Source organism: Ovis canadensis, chromosome 18 (genome assembly GCF_042477335.2).
Source record: "Ovis canadensis isolate MfBH-ARS-UI-01 breed Bighorn chromosome 18, ARS-UI_OviCan_v2, whole genome shotgun sequence".
In the NCBI taxonomy this organism is placed as follows: Eukaryota; Metazoa; Chordata; class Mammalia; order Artiodactyla; family Bovidae; genus Ovis; species Ovis canadensis.
Window position 1 is genome coordinate 39,577,358 of NC_091262.1, and position 16,388 is coordinate 39,593,745.

Sequence of the window (16,388 nt, forward strand, 5' to 3'; positions counted from 1 at the left end):
GGCCACGGCCTTGTCAGCACAGGGCTCAGAGAGGAAGGCAGGGTCTTCAAAGTTACGAAAAGCTGCCCACAGTTAGAGGTGTGCAGAAGGCCACAAAGGTCGTGAGGAGCTCCATGGACTCTGTGAGATTCAGGGAGTGACCCTCCAGCCCCTGGCAGGGAGCTGGACACACCAGCACTGCTCGCAAGCAGCAGCACACACCCAACCCAATCATCTACCAGGTGGCCATCCTGTAGTGAGCCTCAGCCTTCTGAGGGCTGTCCTGGGGGGGTCCAAGTGACCTCCAGCTTAGCAAGGACTGACCACACATGCAGTGTTGCTGGCAAAGATGTACCAGCAAGGGCTGGGAGCCATGAATTCTTTGGAATGGGCTGTTCAGGGTAGAGGTGTTCAGACTGCCAGCCAGGCTGGGCCCCCACTATCAGCAGCTGTTTTGACTTCCTGCAGAACTGCGAGATGAACTCAGCTTTTCCTGGGCGCCCAGCACACCTGTCAACCCCTGCCTGCAAAACCTGGCTGAGCACACCTCCAATGACAGGCATGACCTTCTTGGGGAAGGTCATCTGGAAGGTCACCTTCTTGATGACCTGCTCATCAACACCTGCTCATCTACTCTAATCCCAACTTGCTATAGGGCTCTGGCCACTGATCGTCACCTTCCCTCCCTGTCCCTGCTCTGCTCATCTCTCTCTCGGGAATCACAGTGACTTCTGGCTCAGACTCTGCCCCTTCCAAGTCTTCCTCCTGAGCTTAAAGTTCAGCTCTGTCATCACATCCAGAACATACCTGCATACATCTTTTCCTCCGTTCCTTTGCGGACCCACATCACAGAACATAAGGAAAGAGTTTCCCATAGAAGGAAGTGGAAACAATGTCAGTAGCTGGCAAAAAGGACAGTAACGTGCAGACAGGACAGTATCGTCAGAGTCAGCAACAAGGGAATTGGCAGGGTAAGGTTAACTTTGGGAAATGGGGCAGACGCTGAGCTGTAGAATTCATCGACACCCCCTGCCCCCTGGCAAAAAAATAAAAGCCCAGGAACTAGGCCCTGAAAGAAAATGAGGAAAGAGGATTCTCTAAAGACCTTGATTTATTCTTGAGACTGAAAGTACACACTAGGCACTGAGGATTCAGTTAACCTTCACAAAACATCCTTTTTACCTCTGGCCAAGGAGGCGGCAGTTGGGCCACAGACACCTCTTAGGATGCTCTGAATTCAGACTGCCCATCCTGGGTTTTGCAGGACAATATAATCAGCTTGGCCAGAGGACTCCCTTTAATACTAAAGAGAAAGCTGAAAACAGTAAGTGTGAGAGTCCGGCAGTTAAATGGAGCTTTCTAACACTCCTTTCAACATATCCTATGCATAACCTTCTCTCTCTTTCTCCTTGCTCTTCTTGCTAAGTTCAGTGTCCTGGCCACATCTCCCACAAAGTCCTCTGCAGGAACATGATAAACTTCTCCATGCCAGCTCTGCATACTGCCAGAAACCTCAGCTCAGCTTTTTGAAGATGGCATTTCTCCTGGAATTCCAACTGTCATCCCACCTCCAGGCCCTGCTGGTCCCAATCCATCCTTCACCATGACTCCCCATGCCCCAAAACTCTCCGTCAGTAACAATCTCCTAAAGGTAACATCCACATCCTTAACTGGGTGCACAGCCACGACACTCTCACCCCAATCACCTCACCCATAGCATCGCCCATTACACTTGGGCGATCCTAGATAAATGGATAGATTCCTTGTCCAACACACCTGCCCCACGATTTCCTGCTTTTGCTCTTGGGATGCTATTTTCCATGTCTGTAAATAATCTTTTTTTTTTTAACTTTTTATTTTGTTTTGGGGTATAGTCAATTAACAATGTTGTGATAGTTTCAGGTGAACAGAGAAGGACTCAGCCATACATATACATGTATCCATTCTCCCCCAAACTCCCATCCCATCCAGGCTGCCACATAACATTCAGCAGAGTTCCCTGTGCTGTACAGTAGATCCTTGTTGGTTATCCATTTTAAATATAGCAGGGTGCATATGTCTAATCTTTTCATCAATTTGTCTAATTATAACAGTCCTCACGGACCTCAGTGAAATGTCCATCCATCCATCCCTGCCCACGCAGTCTGGTGTGACCAGCTCGTATCCTACACTGTGAGGTGCCAGTGGTCCACTAAGCAGGTGGAATCCTTTCCCCTACCTCTGGGAACAGTTTTTGTGGTTCCCTGGAAAGACGCTGATCTCCGTTCTATTTACTATGAAGGGAAGAATGAGAGTGAAAGATAAAATAAGACATCCCTTGATCATATTTATCTAAGTTTCCTGACTATACTCAAGTAGCTACCTGTTCAGATCATCCTATGCAACATCTGACTCTTATCCAAAGTCCAGCTTCTAGAAGACGAAAAGAAGCACAGAAGCTAACATTTGTGAAGTGTCTACAATGTGGCAGGCACCAATCTATACCCCAGGGACAGAAGGATGAATCACATAAGCTGATCAGTTCATCTACCTGGTGACCAGGCAGGAGGGCAAGTATTACTACCATCCCCTGAAGAAAGAAACATACACAGTGCTCAGAGAGGTCTAACTGCTCCTTCAAGGCATTCAGCTCACAAGAAATGAAGCTGAGGGCTTGCAGTCCAGGTGGATTCCACAGCATACACTGCTCCTGCTGCTGAAAGGCACAGGTGACCTCAGTCTAATGGACAGAGGACAAGAGCAAGCACCTAAGAGGGGGGTGCAGGGTGCAAGATATGCTATTGTTGTTGTCTGGTCGCTCAGTCGCTCATGTTCAACTCTTTTGTGGCTCCATGGACGGTAGCCTGCCAGGCTCCTCTGTCCATGGGATTCTCCAGGCAAGAATACTGCAGTGGGTTGTCATTTCCTCCTCCAAAGGATATTCTTGACCAACCCAGGGATCCAATCCATGTCTCCTGTGGCTCCTGCATTGCAAGCAGATTCTTTACTGAGCCACCAGCGAAGCCCATCATGGATGGATATAATATCAAATATTATACTACGAACAAAGCTAGAGGAGGTGATGGAATTCCAGTGGAGCTATTTTAAATCCTGAAAGATGACGCTGTGAAAGTGCTGCACTCAATATGCCAGCAAATTTGGAAAACTCAGCAGCGGCCACAGGACTGGAAAAGGTCAGTTTTCATTCCAGTCCAAAAGAAAGGCAATGCCAAAGAATGTTCAAACTACCGCACAATTGCACTCATCTCGCACGCTAGTAAAGTAATGCTCAAAATTCTCCAAGGAATTTGAACCGTGAACTTCCTGATGTTCAGGAATACATGAACCGTGAACTTCCTGATGTTCAGGAATACATGAACCGTGAAACTGCTGATGTTCAAGCTGGCTTTAGAAAAGGCAGAGGAACCAGAGATCAAATTGCCAACATCCACTGGATCATGGAAAAAGCAAGAGAGTTCCAGAAAAACATCTATTTCTGCTTTCTTGACTATGCCAAAGCCTTTGACTGTGTGGATCACAATAAACTGTGGAAAATTCTGAAAGAGATGGGCATACCAGACCACCTGATCTGCCTCTTGAGAAATCTGTATGTAGGTCAGGAAGCAACAGTTAGAACTGGACATGGAACAACAGACTGGTTCCAAATAGGAAAAGGAGTACGTCAAGGCTGTATATTGTCACCCTGCTTATTTAACGTATACGCAGAGTACATCATGAGAAATGCTGGACTGGAAGAAACACAAGCTGGAATCAAGATTGCTGGGAGAAATATCAGTAACCTCAGATATGCAGATGACATCACCCTTATGGCAGAAAGTGAAGAGGAACTAAAGAGCCTCCTGATGAAAGTGAAAGAGAGTGAAAAAGTTGGCTTAAAGCTCAACATTCAGAAAACTAAAATCATGGCATCCGGTCCCATCACTTCATGGGAAATAGATGGGGAAACAGTGTCAGACTTTATTTTGGGGGGGCTCCAAAAATCACTGCAGATGGTGACTGCAGCCATAAAATTAAAAGATGCTTACTCCTTGGAAGAAAAGTTATGATCAACCTAGATAGCATATTCAAAAGCAGAGACATTACTTTGCCAACTAGTCTAGTCAAGACTATGGTTTTTCCAGTAGTCATGTATGGATGTGAGAATTGGACTGTGAAGAAGGCTGAACGCTGAAGAATTGATGCTTTTGAACTGTGGTGTTGGAGAAGACTCTTGAGAGTCCCTTGGACTGCAAGGAGATCCAACCAGTCCATTCTGAAGGAGATCAGCCCTGGGATTTCTTTGGAAGGAATGATGCTAAAGCTGAAACTCCAGTACCCTGGCCACCTCATGCAAAGAGTTGACTCATTGGAAAAGACTTTGACGTTAGGAGTGATTGGGGGCAGGAGGAGAAGGGGACGACAGAGGATGAGATGGCTGGATGGCATCACTGACTCGATGAACGGGAGTCTGAATGAACTCCAGGAGTTGGTGATGGACAGGGAGGCTTGGTGTGCTGCGATTCATGGGGTCGCAAAGAGTCGGATATGACTGAGCGACTAAACTGAACTGAATTGAACTGAACTGAACTGAACATATGTATGACTGAATCACTTTGCTACACACCTAAAACTAACACAATACTGTAAATTAACTATATTTCAAATTTTTTAAAAATAGGGTTGGGAAACTGAAAGAGATTTAGAGTGGCTGGAATTCAGATGATAAAGTAAGGGAGTAGAAAGATGTACAAAAGGAAAGAATAGCAAGGCTCAATCAGGAAGAGTCTTGGATTTTTTGTTTCATTTTTAATTTTTTGGTCACACCTTGCAGCATGTGGGACCTTAGTTCCCTCACCAGGGATCTAACCTGCACCCCTTACACTGGAAGGTGGCCTCTAAACCACTGGACCTTCAGGGAAGTCCAGGAAGAACCTTGTTAAGGAATGTTTACTTCAAAGTAAGGGCAGCAGAAAGTCACTGAAAGACTTTAAACTGGGGAGAGAAGAAGTTAACTTTGCATTTCAGAAATCTTGTTGCAATGACTATATAAATAATATGACTGAGAGGGAGGACAGAATACAAGGCGTGGAGAGGAAGAAGAGTTGGGAGGCTATTATAATACCCCAGACAAGGGGGTATGGTGGCTTGGACTGCAGTGGGATAAGACAGAAGTGGACAGATTGAATAAGTATTAATCCTCAGGGGTTTCCCTGGTGGCACAGTAGTAAAGAACCTATCTGCCAATGCAGGAGACCTGGGTTCAATCTCTGGATCAGGAAGATCCCCAGGAAAAGGAAATGGGAACCCACTCCAGTATTCTTGCCTGGGAAATCTCATGAACAGAGAAGAATGTCGGGCTGCAGTCCATGGGGTCACAAAGAGTTAGAGACAACTTAGTGACTGAACAACAAGAAAAATCACCAGGAGTTGGCAATGGGCCACACATGGAACATGCGAGAAAGAGAAGAGTCAAGGGTGATCTTGAGAATTCTGACACGGTCAAGTGGGTGCGTGATGGTACTAAACACTAAGAGAAACACAAGACAGGAGGCATGAGGGAGCACGATTCACTTTGGAACATGTTGTATGTGATATGACCCTGGGACGTCCTAGTAGCTGACAAGTCTGTGCTGGAGACACAAATGCTTATTGCATTAATCGTAATGTACTCATTACCAGACTTCCCTGGTGGCTCAGATGGTAAAACATCTGCCTACAATGTGGGAGACCTGGGTTCAATCCCTGGGTTGGGAAGATCTTCTGAAGAAGGAAATGGCAACACACTCTAGTATTCTTGCCTGGAAAATCCCATGGACGGAGGAGCCTGCAGTCCATGGGGTCTCAAAGAGTCAGACACAACTGAGCGACTTCACTCACTCACTCATTACCAGACAGACTGCAACTGAAACCACGGAAAATGCAGGTGTTTGGTTTTTTTTTAATTTGGCTGCGCTGGGTCTTTGCTGCAGCACGAGGGTTTTTCCTACAACCGGAGGGTTTAGTTGCCCTAAGCCATGTGGGATCTGTTTCCCAACCAGTGATTGAACCCGCATCCCCTGTATTGGAAGGCGGGTTCTTAAACACTGGACCTCCAGGAAGTCCTGGGAAACAGAGTATTATTTAGGAAAGATGTATTATCCAACCCAGAAGTTCAGGGCAAGAGTCTGTGGAAAGGAACAATACCCTCGTCCTGCTTAGTCACTCAGTCGTGTCTGACTCTTTGTGACCCCATGGACTGCAGTCCGCCAGGCTCCTCTGTCTATGGGACTCTCCAGGCAAGAAAGGTGGAGTAGGTTGCCATTTCTTTTCCCAGGGGATCTTCCTGACCCAGGGAGCGAACCCAGGTCTCCTTGCACTGTAGATGGATTCTTTGCCAACTGAGCTACCAGGGAAGCCCCGAACAATACCTTGATACTTTACTATTACAGTTGACATGTCACAGCTTACAGAGGGCATCTCACCATAAGTCAGGTTAGGTGGGTGACTTGGAACTTAAGTGAAATACATCCCTGTAGAATACTTGGAACTTAAGTGAAATTCATCCCTGTAGAAAAAGTGACCCTCCCGACTCAACCTCGACAAGCGGATCAGAGGTCTAACAAGCCTATGCAGCAGGACAGCATCCTAACATGGCAGTTCTAATACTGTAATGCTCACCTGTTGACAAGGCCTCCTCCAGAACCTCATCCTCACCGGGCTGCTGAATGTTCCAGGAAGTTCTGGGCAGTGAAGCTATTTCCTCTGGCGATTCTAACTTCACCATATCCATGTGACTGCTCTGCAGCTGGTACCGTGGGATAAAGCAGGTTTTGCCTTGTCGGAAAATGTCCTTGATGATCTCTTCTGTCTCAATTTCATCTGGCATGCTCAGAAAGATGGACACTCTTTTGGACTTTTGATATTCACTATGGGTAAACACCTAAGCGAGAAATGATACTTTTTAAAACAAGTGGCTCCCCTTAACAGTTTTAACACTTCCTCCCTTTTCTCTCAGCCTTCTCCAGACTTTTTAACCAAAAACAAACACACAAACAGTGGGGTGATACAATATGGCAAATAACATTGCATCCCGAAGCCTGACTTTTACTTCTGGACCCAACGCTTACTTCTCTGATCCCATAACACCTCTCTGGCACATCTACTCTTTGTTGTTGTTGTTGTTCAGTCTCTAAGTCGTGTCTGACTCTTTGGGACCCCATGGACTGCTGCACGCCAGACTCCCCTGCCCTCCACTATCTCCCAGAGTTTGCTCAGATTCATGTCAGCTGAGTCGGTGATGCTATATGACCATCTCATTCTCTGCTGGTCCATTCTCCTTTTGCCTTCAATCTTCCCAGATCTTTTCCTACTCTAGCAGATGCAAAATTTCATTAAAAGGTCACGGTGGGACCCTGCTGTCTAAAAATATGGAAAATTCCAAACTTGACCCCCACCACTGGGAGGGAGGTGGGTAGTGCCAATGGGTAGAATGGGTAGTGCCCATTCTAGCAGACTTGTGTGTCTTTCCCGAGAGTCTCTGCTTTAACTCTGAACCTTGGCTCTCACAAGCTTGTTTTCTTTTCCTCTGTGGCTGTTGTTGTCATTGTTTTAATATTTATTTATTTGACTGTACCAGACCTTAGTTGCAACATGTGGGATATTTAGTTGTAGCATGTGGGATCTATTTCCCTGACCAGGGATGGAACCCAGCCCCCTGCATTGGAAGCACATAGTCTTAGGCAATGGACCACCAGGGAAGCCACCCTCAAACTCCCAACCAGCACAAGTTTCTTTACTCCCTAGACTGTCAGGCTTCTCTCCTCTCAAATTCCACCATTTAAGCCCAATTCAAGTCCTAACTTTTCCTGACTTCTGCAGAACCCTTACTATGTGAGTCACTATACAACCTAACAGCTATGTGCTATCATAAGTCAATTATTCATTGTTTTCTGTGTCCTAAACATAGCATCCTAGCCAGCCTATAAACTCCCCGGGGTAGATGACATACCATATAATTCTGTTGGCACTACCCACCCCCTTCCCAATTGCTAGAGCTCTTCTATTCAAATGAATGTTAAAATGTTAACAAAGACAAGGACTTCTATGATGGTCCAGTGGTTAAGACTTCCACCACAGGGGCAAGGGTTGATCCCTGGTCAGGCAACTAAGATCCCACATGCCACAGTTGTTGCTGTTCAGTCGCTCAGTCGTATCCAACTCTTTGCAACCCCATGGACTGCAGCGCACGAGGCTTCCCTGTCCTTCATCATCTCCCAGAGTTTGATCAAACTTAGGTCCATTGAGTTAGTGATGCCATCCAACCATCTCATCCTCTGCTGTCCCCCTTCTCCTCCTGTCCTCAATATTTCCCAGCATCAGGGTCTTTTCCAGTGGGTCGGCTCTTCACATCAGGTGGCCAAAGTATTGGAGCATCAGCTTGGGCATTATTCCTTCCAATGAATATTTAGAGTTAGTAGGTGCACCAAAAATAATTTTTTTAAATAATATAAAAAATAAAAGTGTTCACAAAAATGGAAGGTGGGGGATCCTGGAGAAGCAAAGGCCCTCTAAAATGAGTGCCATGTTGTATTAATAAGAAGGAGGACCTGGGTGAAAGCATTCTTTTATACTCAGTTTAACAAGAAGCAGAAGCAATGGGCTGAGCTTTGCTCACTATAGAAATGTTAATAATCCCAGAACATCCCTAGTCTCTGAAGTTAGCCCTCAGCTTCCTTTTTCTTCCTTTTCTGTTCTTCCCTGTTCTCTGAGCTAAGAAGGAAAAGTGACTGCAAAGGTGGCTTATAAATATGAGTGCCAGAAAAACACAGGCACAGAATATCCAGTTATTCCTAATAAAAAGGGACACAGAGTTAAGTAGACAAAAGCACACCAACCCAGTGCCAAGGAAGGAAGCTAACTCCATCTTTCTGAGCAGTTACAAAGCTGTTATCAGGCCCGAAGTGGGCAAAGCAAGTGGAACTGTAAGACCTGGACACTGGGCAGACCTGAGGCTTTTGGCACCCAAGTACTTTCTGGGAAAGTTAAGCGTCTATCTTGGGCTCTTTAAAGCAGAACATAGAAAATCAAAACCTGAACAAGCAGTAACAAACATCAGTTAAAATTCACTGTGAGACTGTTTGGGGAAGCACACTGATTGAAACCGCCCACCCTGGCCAGGCACCATAGTAACCATTTGCATGAGTTGTTTTATGACAGGAGATCCTGATATGGAATATGGAACTAATAAGCCACCACCAACCGGAAGAGTTCGGGAAAGGTCTAAAGGAGACACAGCTTATCTGTCCAATTCCCAGAATCCCTCTCGCTAGCATCCATCTTGGCTGAGAGACGCGTGCGCCACCAGGAAAGACTCTGAATTAGAATGATTGGTCAAAGACCACCCAGAAACTAATCCCATCACCGTAAAACCCAAGACTGTGAGCCACATGGCAGAGCTGTTCTCCTGGGTTCCCTTACCCTCTGCTCTCCACCTGGGTGCCCTTTCCCAATAAAACATCTTGCTTTGTCAGCACATGTGTCTCCTCGGACAGTTCATTTCCGAGTGTTAGACAAGAGCCCGGTTTGGGGCCCTGGTAGGGGTCCCCTTCGGAGGAGGCAATGGCACCCCACTCCAGTACTCTAGCTGGGAAAATCCCATGGATGGAGGAGCCTGGTGGGCTGCAGTCCATGGGGTCGCTAAGAGTTGGACACGACTAAGCGACTTCCCTTTCACTTTTCACTTTCATGCATTGCAGAAGGAAATGGCAACCCACTCCAGGGTTCTTGCCTGGAGAATCCCAGGGATGGGGGAGCCTGGTGGGCTGCCGTCTATGGGGTCGCACAGAGTCGGACACGACTGAAGCGACTTAGCAGCAGCAGCAGTAGGGGTCCCCTTTGCTGCAACAAACGGCGACTCTGGTGGGGATTCTTCTTCACTGAGACTGACATCCTGACCACTCGGGGTACTCAGGGGCCAGCTTGCCTGCCCATGGACCAGACCCAGCGGCCACAACTGGGACCCTTTTGTCCCTGGTCTCTTCCTGACGTGGACAACTGGCCAGGGTGCCCCGACCGTTAAGGAACAAGAGACTTTATTGACCTCTCTCCCCTTCCTTCTCTCTTTCCTCTCCTTAACCCTTCCTATCCTTCCCTGTTTTTCTAGTCCCCCGGTCCTGGATGCAGGAATCTGGTCGAAGGGCCTCAGCTTGAACTGAGGATTGGAGACTGATCACCTCCTCTTGGCAGAGAACTAGAATTCTGGTTCTGGTCTGGTCTGATTTCTGGTAGGGCCGAGTTCCCATCCTCCCTTCTCTGGAGGCCCAGGGTAAAGTCCCATAATGCCTGGGTATCTGCAGGTGGCAGGAGACGTCTGTAAGGCCACCCCTTTTGCCTCCCCCCTCCCGCCTCCTCCCCCTTCTTTCAACCTGGCTTCCTTTCCTCCCTTTGAAATCTCTGAAGACCCGAGATATTTTCTTTACTCTGTTAGTACTTGGATCTGAAGTTCTGTGTCTCTATAGGAGGTTTTCTGAGAGACTGTATTCTTGTATTTAAGGGAATGTCTGATGAGGACTGCCAGGTTTATATGTGTGTGTTTTAACTCTGTGTTCTGTGTTGTGATTTTTGATGGCCATTTTGCTTTGTCTGGCCACCATTTGGTTTAGACCTGCTGCCATTTTGTTAGAACTTGATTTTCTTTCCCTGTGCCTTGAGACCAGGGCTCTCAGGAACACTTATCTAGACCATCTCTAACTCCTGAGACTGAGGGGAAAAGGGGAAAAAAGACTTTACAATTTTTATTTATTTCAACTGTTTTTTTAATAAACTAGTAAATTTTATATTGTAATATCTAATTCATGACTAAACTAAGAAAATGAAGCTAGATCTTGTGTTGTGTCTGTCTAAATATGTCTTGGTATGTCTTTGTCTCTGGATAATATTTTTGAGGTTAATTTGTAAATGAGCTCTATTTAATTGGCTTAAAGAAAAGTAAGTGCTTACAAATCAAATAATTCTAAATTAAACAATAAATTCCAGGTTCATGTGAACTGGGAAATATTCAGTATTAAATACCTGATATTAATGTTTGTTTGTTGACCTATCTAATATAAACATGTCTTAGAGTAATTAACATTAAGTAGAATATTTTCATTGTACCTGGGTTTAATATAAATTAATATTATCATATCTGTTACAAGTTTATCAACAAGGAAATTACCTCAAGTGAAGAAACTTCTAAAAAAATGTCAATGAGATATGAGCTTTTATATAAACTCTATTAAGAATAATTATTCTTTAGAAATATCTGTCTAAAATAGTCTCTCCAGATTGGCGTAACTTAAATTTCTAAGGGTTGTGCCAAGTGTGCTAAGTGGTGGAAGTCTATTGAATAGTTAGGTCATGTCCAAATAAAATAAGGTTTTGAAACATTTACTACTAAACACTAATTTCCTTTAAAGAAAACTAAAGAGATTTGGCACTATAAATGAATAATGTTTGTTGCCATCCTAAAATGTTCTAAGAAAGCAAGGGTTTTAGAAATTATCACTGGTATTTATGCTCACCAATCTATAAAATGCTAATATAAAAATTAGTTCTTGTTTGCTAAAGGGAAGTAGGAAATATGTTTTAAGTAAAAAAAAAAAAAAAGGTATAAAAAAATACTAAAGAGTTATGCATGATCAGGATTTTCTAAAACTGGATTACAATTAGTTAGATAAATGGATTTTGTTAGAAATGACACAGCCATCAAAAAACTGGTTACAGTCAACTAGGTCCAAGATGGAGGAGCTGACTTTCACTAGACCTTGAGCCTTGGTATTTACCCCTATTTTGACATATCAACAAGCTAAATGATACACCCACCAACATTGACTAAATCTGACCAAATGTTCTAAACCCTTTTAATTGATCTTTTTGATAAAACTTTCTAAATCGAATTCTTTTGAAGTTCTTTTGACCTCTAGCTAACTTTGGGGTGCTTCAGAGGGCCCCTGAAATATCCCAAGGAGAGATATTAAACTGTATTTATTTGGTTGGTTAAATTACATGGAAAAGATTATCAAATGAGTAATAAATCCACTCATGTTATAATGTATGGTAAAATTACTAATACAGATATCCTAGAAATTATATGGAGTTCTTAACATTCTGATATATCCTGGTATTCTAATGGAAAACCTGGTAACTACACAAAAGTTAGCAGAAGGTCTGAATGAACCAGCAAATATGCTTATAACTTTTATGGTCTCTATCTAAAAAATTACGGGTTTGAATCTTCTTATGTTTTCTGGGAATAGGGAAAACCTTTCGCTCAAACTAATTATGACAATACTTTGGTAAAATTATATGTTATAAACAAAACAATTATATTTTCTCTCTATCTGACTCCTCCAGAAATTGGAAACTCTTAGGTTTCCAGTAAGTTTATCAAATGAGTTAGGAAGGTTATCTCACTAACAGGTACAAAAATCTCAAGGAATTTTTGAGACCTTAAAAAGGGAAAAATTCACCTAGATTTGTTAGGCAAAATCTGTGATAAGCCTTTGGTGTAAGTTTCCCAGCCCTGTTTTATTTTAAAAATTCAGTCTTAGACTCTATAAATGTTTCAGCAAAATAAAAAGTCTATGATCAATTATGGTTATATAAATCATCAGACTAAAATTAGAAGGTCTGTAAGAACAGACCTATTTTGCAAACAAACTAGCCTTAATTTGGTTATATTTTACAAAAAATGAGGGTAATTTTAGGGGAAAAAAAAAGGACTTTTCAATAAATGTTAAATCCCAGTTTGTTAATGGAGGTCTGCATCTACTAAGACTCATTTCTTGGATAGTTTTTTGCTGTTATATTAATGTAAAATTTAATTGAATTCTTAAAGGACACCCTAAGTTTGTTTCTGAAGCTTATCTCAGTAATCTATCTTTGGATGAAGATCAGATGCCTCATGACCTACAACCAGTACTGGAAAAAGACATAATTTTAGGGCCTATCTCCAACCTGGATGGAAGGACTTTTTTTATCAGGTACTCTTAACTAGCTCATGCATGAAACTGAAGAGAAATTAACTTTTAGATTAATTCCCACTTCCAAAGGCCACTACACTGGATTGGTCTATAGAGAAGGCAGCTGACCTGATCTCTCCTTAAAATGATGCTCAAACAGAGGAGAAACTACACTACACCAGGATGAGAAGATGACGACATCAGAGGTAGATAGCTTGTCCAAGATGCTGGACCTGATTTGTATGATCATTTATAATGTTTTCTTGACTTCTTAGACATTTGCATACAAATCAAATGCTTTTCTATCATAGACCTGATCCGATGCTAGTTTTAGAAATCAATCCAATTGTTGGGTTTGTGGCCAATTATCTGTGTCTAGTTCTGGGTTACCTTGTTAAATTTCTCTACTATAAGACTCTAACTGGTTGGCCCTGAGAAAATTTACTTTAAAAAAAAAATATATATATATAGTCATATTCAGATCACTGTGATATTACTAGATGGGATCCCCTCACCAGGCCAATTAATAATGCCTGCTCTGACTCTGGCCATAAATTTGAGCTTTCTTCTATTATTCAAGCTCAAACAGATCAACAAGCAAAGTTTCAGCAAAGGAGGAAAAAACATCTCCCACAATTATAGGATGGATTTATATAGATAACACCAGGCTATGGTAATTTAGGTTTAAAGGCTCCTCTATGTTGGAAACAATTAAATCATACTAAAGATGATCAGTCTAGTAACACCAGAAAACTGGGCTATGTGCCTTATAGACAGTGCCAATATATAATTTCCCTGGAAGATGAAGATTCGTACAGAGTAAGCTAAGTACAATGACCTGTGATATACTGAGCTACATCTAATGGAAGCTCTTAAGTCTTACTTGTGACTTTACTAATACTGCTGGCTATGTTATTTGTATTTCACCTGTTTTACAAAATTGCTGTTTCTTACACTGCCAAATGCATGACTGAGGCCTGTGATACAATAATATATAGTTCCATATGAGATTGATGATGGTACCAGTGTAACTCTAGATATGGGAAGAAGCAACAAGAGGGAATGTTTTCCTGGACCAAGAGGCTAGTAAGACAGGTGGTCCAGAGAATTCTGGATACTATTCTATGGCCTAGTCCAGTAACAGCACATTGAGTGGCCTGTCAACAAAATCTTTGCCAAACCTGAAAATGGACATTCTCAGCACCATGGGATAAAATAGTCATGAAATGCCTCCCTCAAAATCATGGTCAAGTTTATAACCAAAAAGGGGCTCTGCCAACTGAAAACTGGTACTTGCCATCCACATCTACAAAGATTAAATCATGGCCACTGCAACTGCTGACTTTCAACTCCCCTGAAAGGAGTTCAGGGTGAAAATCAAGAATGAGGCACTCCGTGCTCTGGGAAAAACTGGCAAAACAGGCCATCAGGTAGTTAGATCTTTTCCAGAAAAGATTTTACGAGTTCCAATTCTTGCATCTTCTCATACGTAGAAAAACACTGACGTCATTAACGGTGAAATCTGCCTTGGCTATTAAGAAAAAGTTTACAATTAAAAGTCAAAATAGAGTAGCTATGGTTCAAACATTCTGGGAAATAACTAGGTGATGCTATGGGTGTACTTTCAGATTAGACCTTGTATTGCTAAACACGAGTTTTTTGAGTCACGTCAGGCTTGGATGTCACCATTCTCAAAACAATGTCTGCTGGAGGCTAGTAACTTCTACCTCGCTGCTGCTGCTGCTGCTTCTAAGTCGCGTCAGTTGTGTCTGACTCTGTGCGACCCCGTCCCTGGGATTCTCCAGGCAAGAACATTGGAGTGGGTTGCCATTTCCTTTTCCATTGCATGAAAGTGAAAAGTGAAAGGGAAGTCGCTCAGTCATGTCTGACTCAGCGACCCCATGGACTGCAGCCTACCAGGCTCCTCCGTCCATGGGATTTTCCAGGCAAGAGTAGTGGAGTAGGGTGCCATTGCCTTCTCTGAACTTCTACCTTACTTTTTATTTTTTATTTTTTTCTACCTTACTTTTTATAAAACTGGGCAACTGGCTACCTGGCTACAAGTCTCTCTGAAGTGCCAGGTCCAGACTGGGTTTCAGGCCTATTCTTCTAAAAAGAAGTGACATTTATTTTGTCTATTAAAATTCCAGTTATCCCTCCTACAGCTGCTTCTAATTGGGTCTGTTACAACAAAATGGCAGACCAAGAGTCAGTTCTGGGACTGGGAACTCAGGAATACTTCCAATTCAGTGTCTATTCTCCAAGCTGGGGCAGTCCTATGCCCCATTTTGACAGGAAGTTATCACAGTCATAGTTGCCCAGTTCCCTAAATACAAACTGAGCAGGACTCTGTGGGGCTCTGGAGTACAGATCTGTTGTGTGTTCTCCGTTTCTTATCTGTAAGATATAGGCTTCATTCAGCCTCCTTGACTTTCCCTGAGTTCCAAAGGGTGGATTCAAACAATTGCTAATCAGGGAGGGGAGGGGTTACAGAAACAGGAAAAACAATCAAATGGTGATACAGCCTTGAGATAGGGTCCTGGTTCCTACTCAAAGAAATATGCATAACAATGTCTTTGAGTTCTACAGAACTGTAACCCGTGTGTGCGTGTGTGTGCGCACACGCGCGCACATAAGTGCTCGGTCCTGCCTGATTCTTTCACAACCCCATAGACTGTAACCCAGCAGGCTCCTCTGTTCATGGGATTTCCCAGGTAAGAATACTGGAGTGGGTTGCCATTTCCTTCTCCAGGGGATCTTTCTGACCCAAGGATAGAACCTGCATCTTCTGCATTGTCAGGTGGGTTTACCACTGAGCCACCAGAAAAGCCCTGGATAGGACAATATTTACAGATAAGAGCAACAAATTACAACACTGGGAGAACAAGGATGTAGGTCAGACAAGAGTCCGTTCTTACCACAGAATTCCAAAGCGGCTACTAAAAGCAAAGGAAATCCCCACTTTAGTGATCACACCTTCATTCATAAATATGTACAGACAATAAAGGTTCATCAAACATTTTAGAAAGCCAAACACTAATTAGAAGGATTTTTTAAAAGGGGAGGTGAGGAGAGTGATCCAGCAGGAAACAGATAATTGTAATTCAGAGAACATGGATTTTTAAAAAAAAATTCTAATTAGTCTTCTCAGACAAGTTCAAGAAGATAGATGCATCTATAGGGCAAAAAAAAGCTGCTTTGGAAAGAAAGCAGATAATTTCTTTTTAATACTTGGAAATTAAAATTAAGATTACCGAAATTAAAACAATTCAGAAGTGGGACTTCCATGCTGGTCCAGTGGCTAAGACTCTGTGTTCCCAATGTCCTGGGTTCCATCCCTGGTCAGGGAACTAGATCCCACCTGCTGTAACTAAGCCCCTCCTGTGTGCTTAGTCACTCACTTGTGTCTGACTCTTTGCGACCCCATGGATTGTAGCCTACCAGGCTCCT

The 16,388-nt window shown here is 43.3% G+C and overlaps 1 protein-coding gene across 1 annotated transcript in view; it reads right to left on the reverse strand.

Moving 5' to 3' along the window:
* Positions 1–16,388, reverse strand: part of MTHFS (methenyltetrahydrofolate synthetase) — a 32,111-nt gene that overhangs the window by 9,164 nt on the left and 6,559 nt on the right. Inside the window, exon 2 of the mRNA XM_069558978.1 lies at positions 6,616–6,877. Coding sequence (XP_069415079.1) covers positions 6,616–6,877 — 262 coding nt within the window. The remainder of the gene's footprint in view (positions 1–6,615; positions 6,878–16,388) is intronic.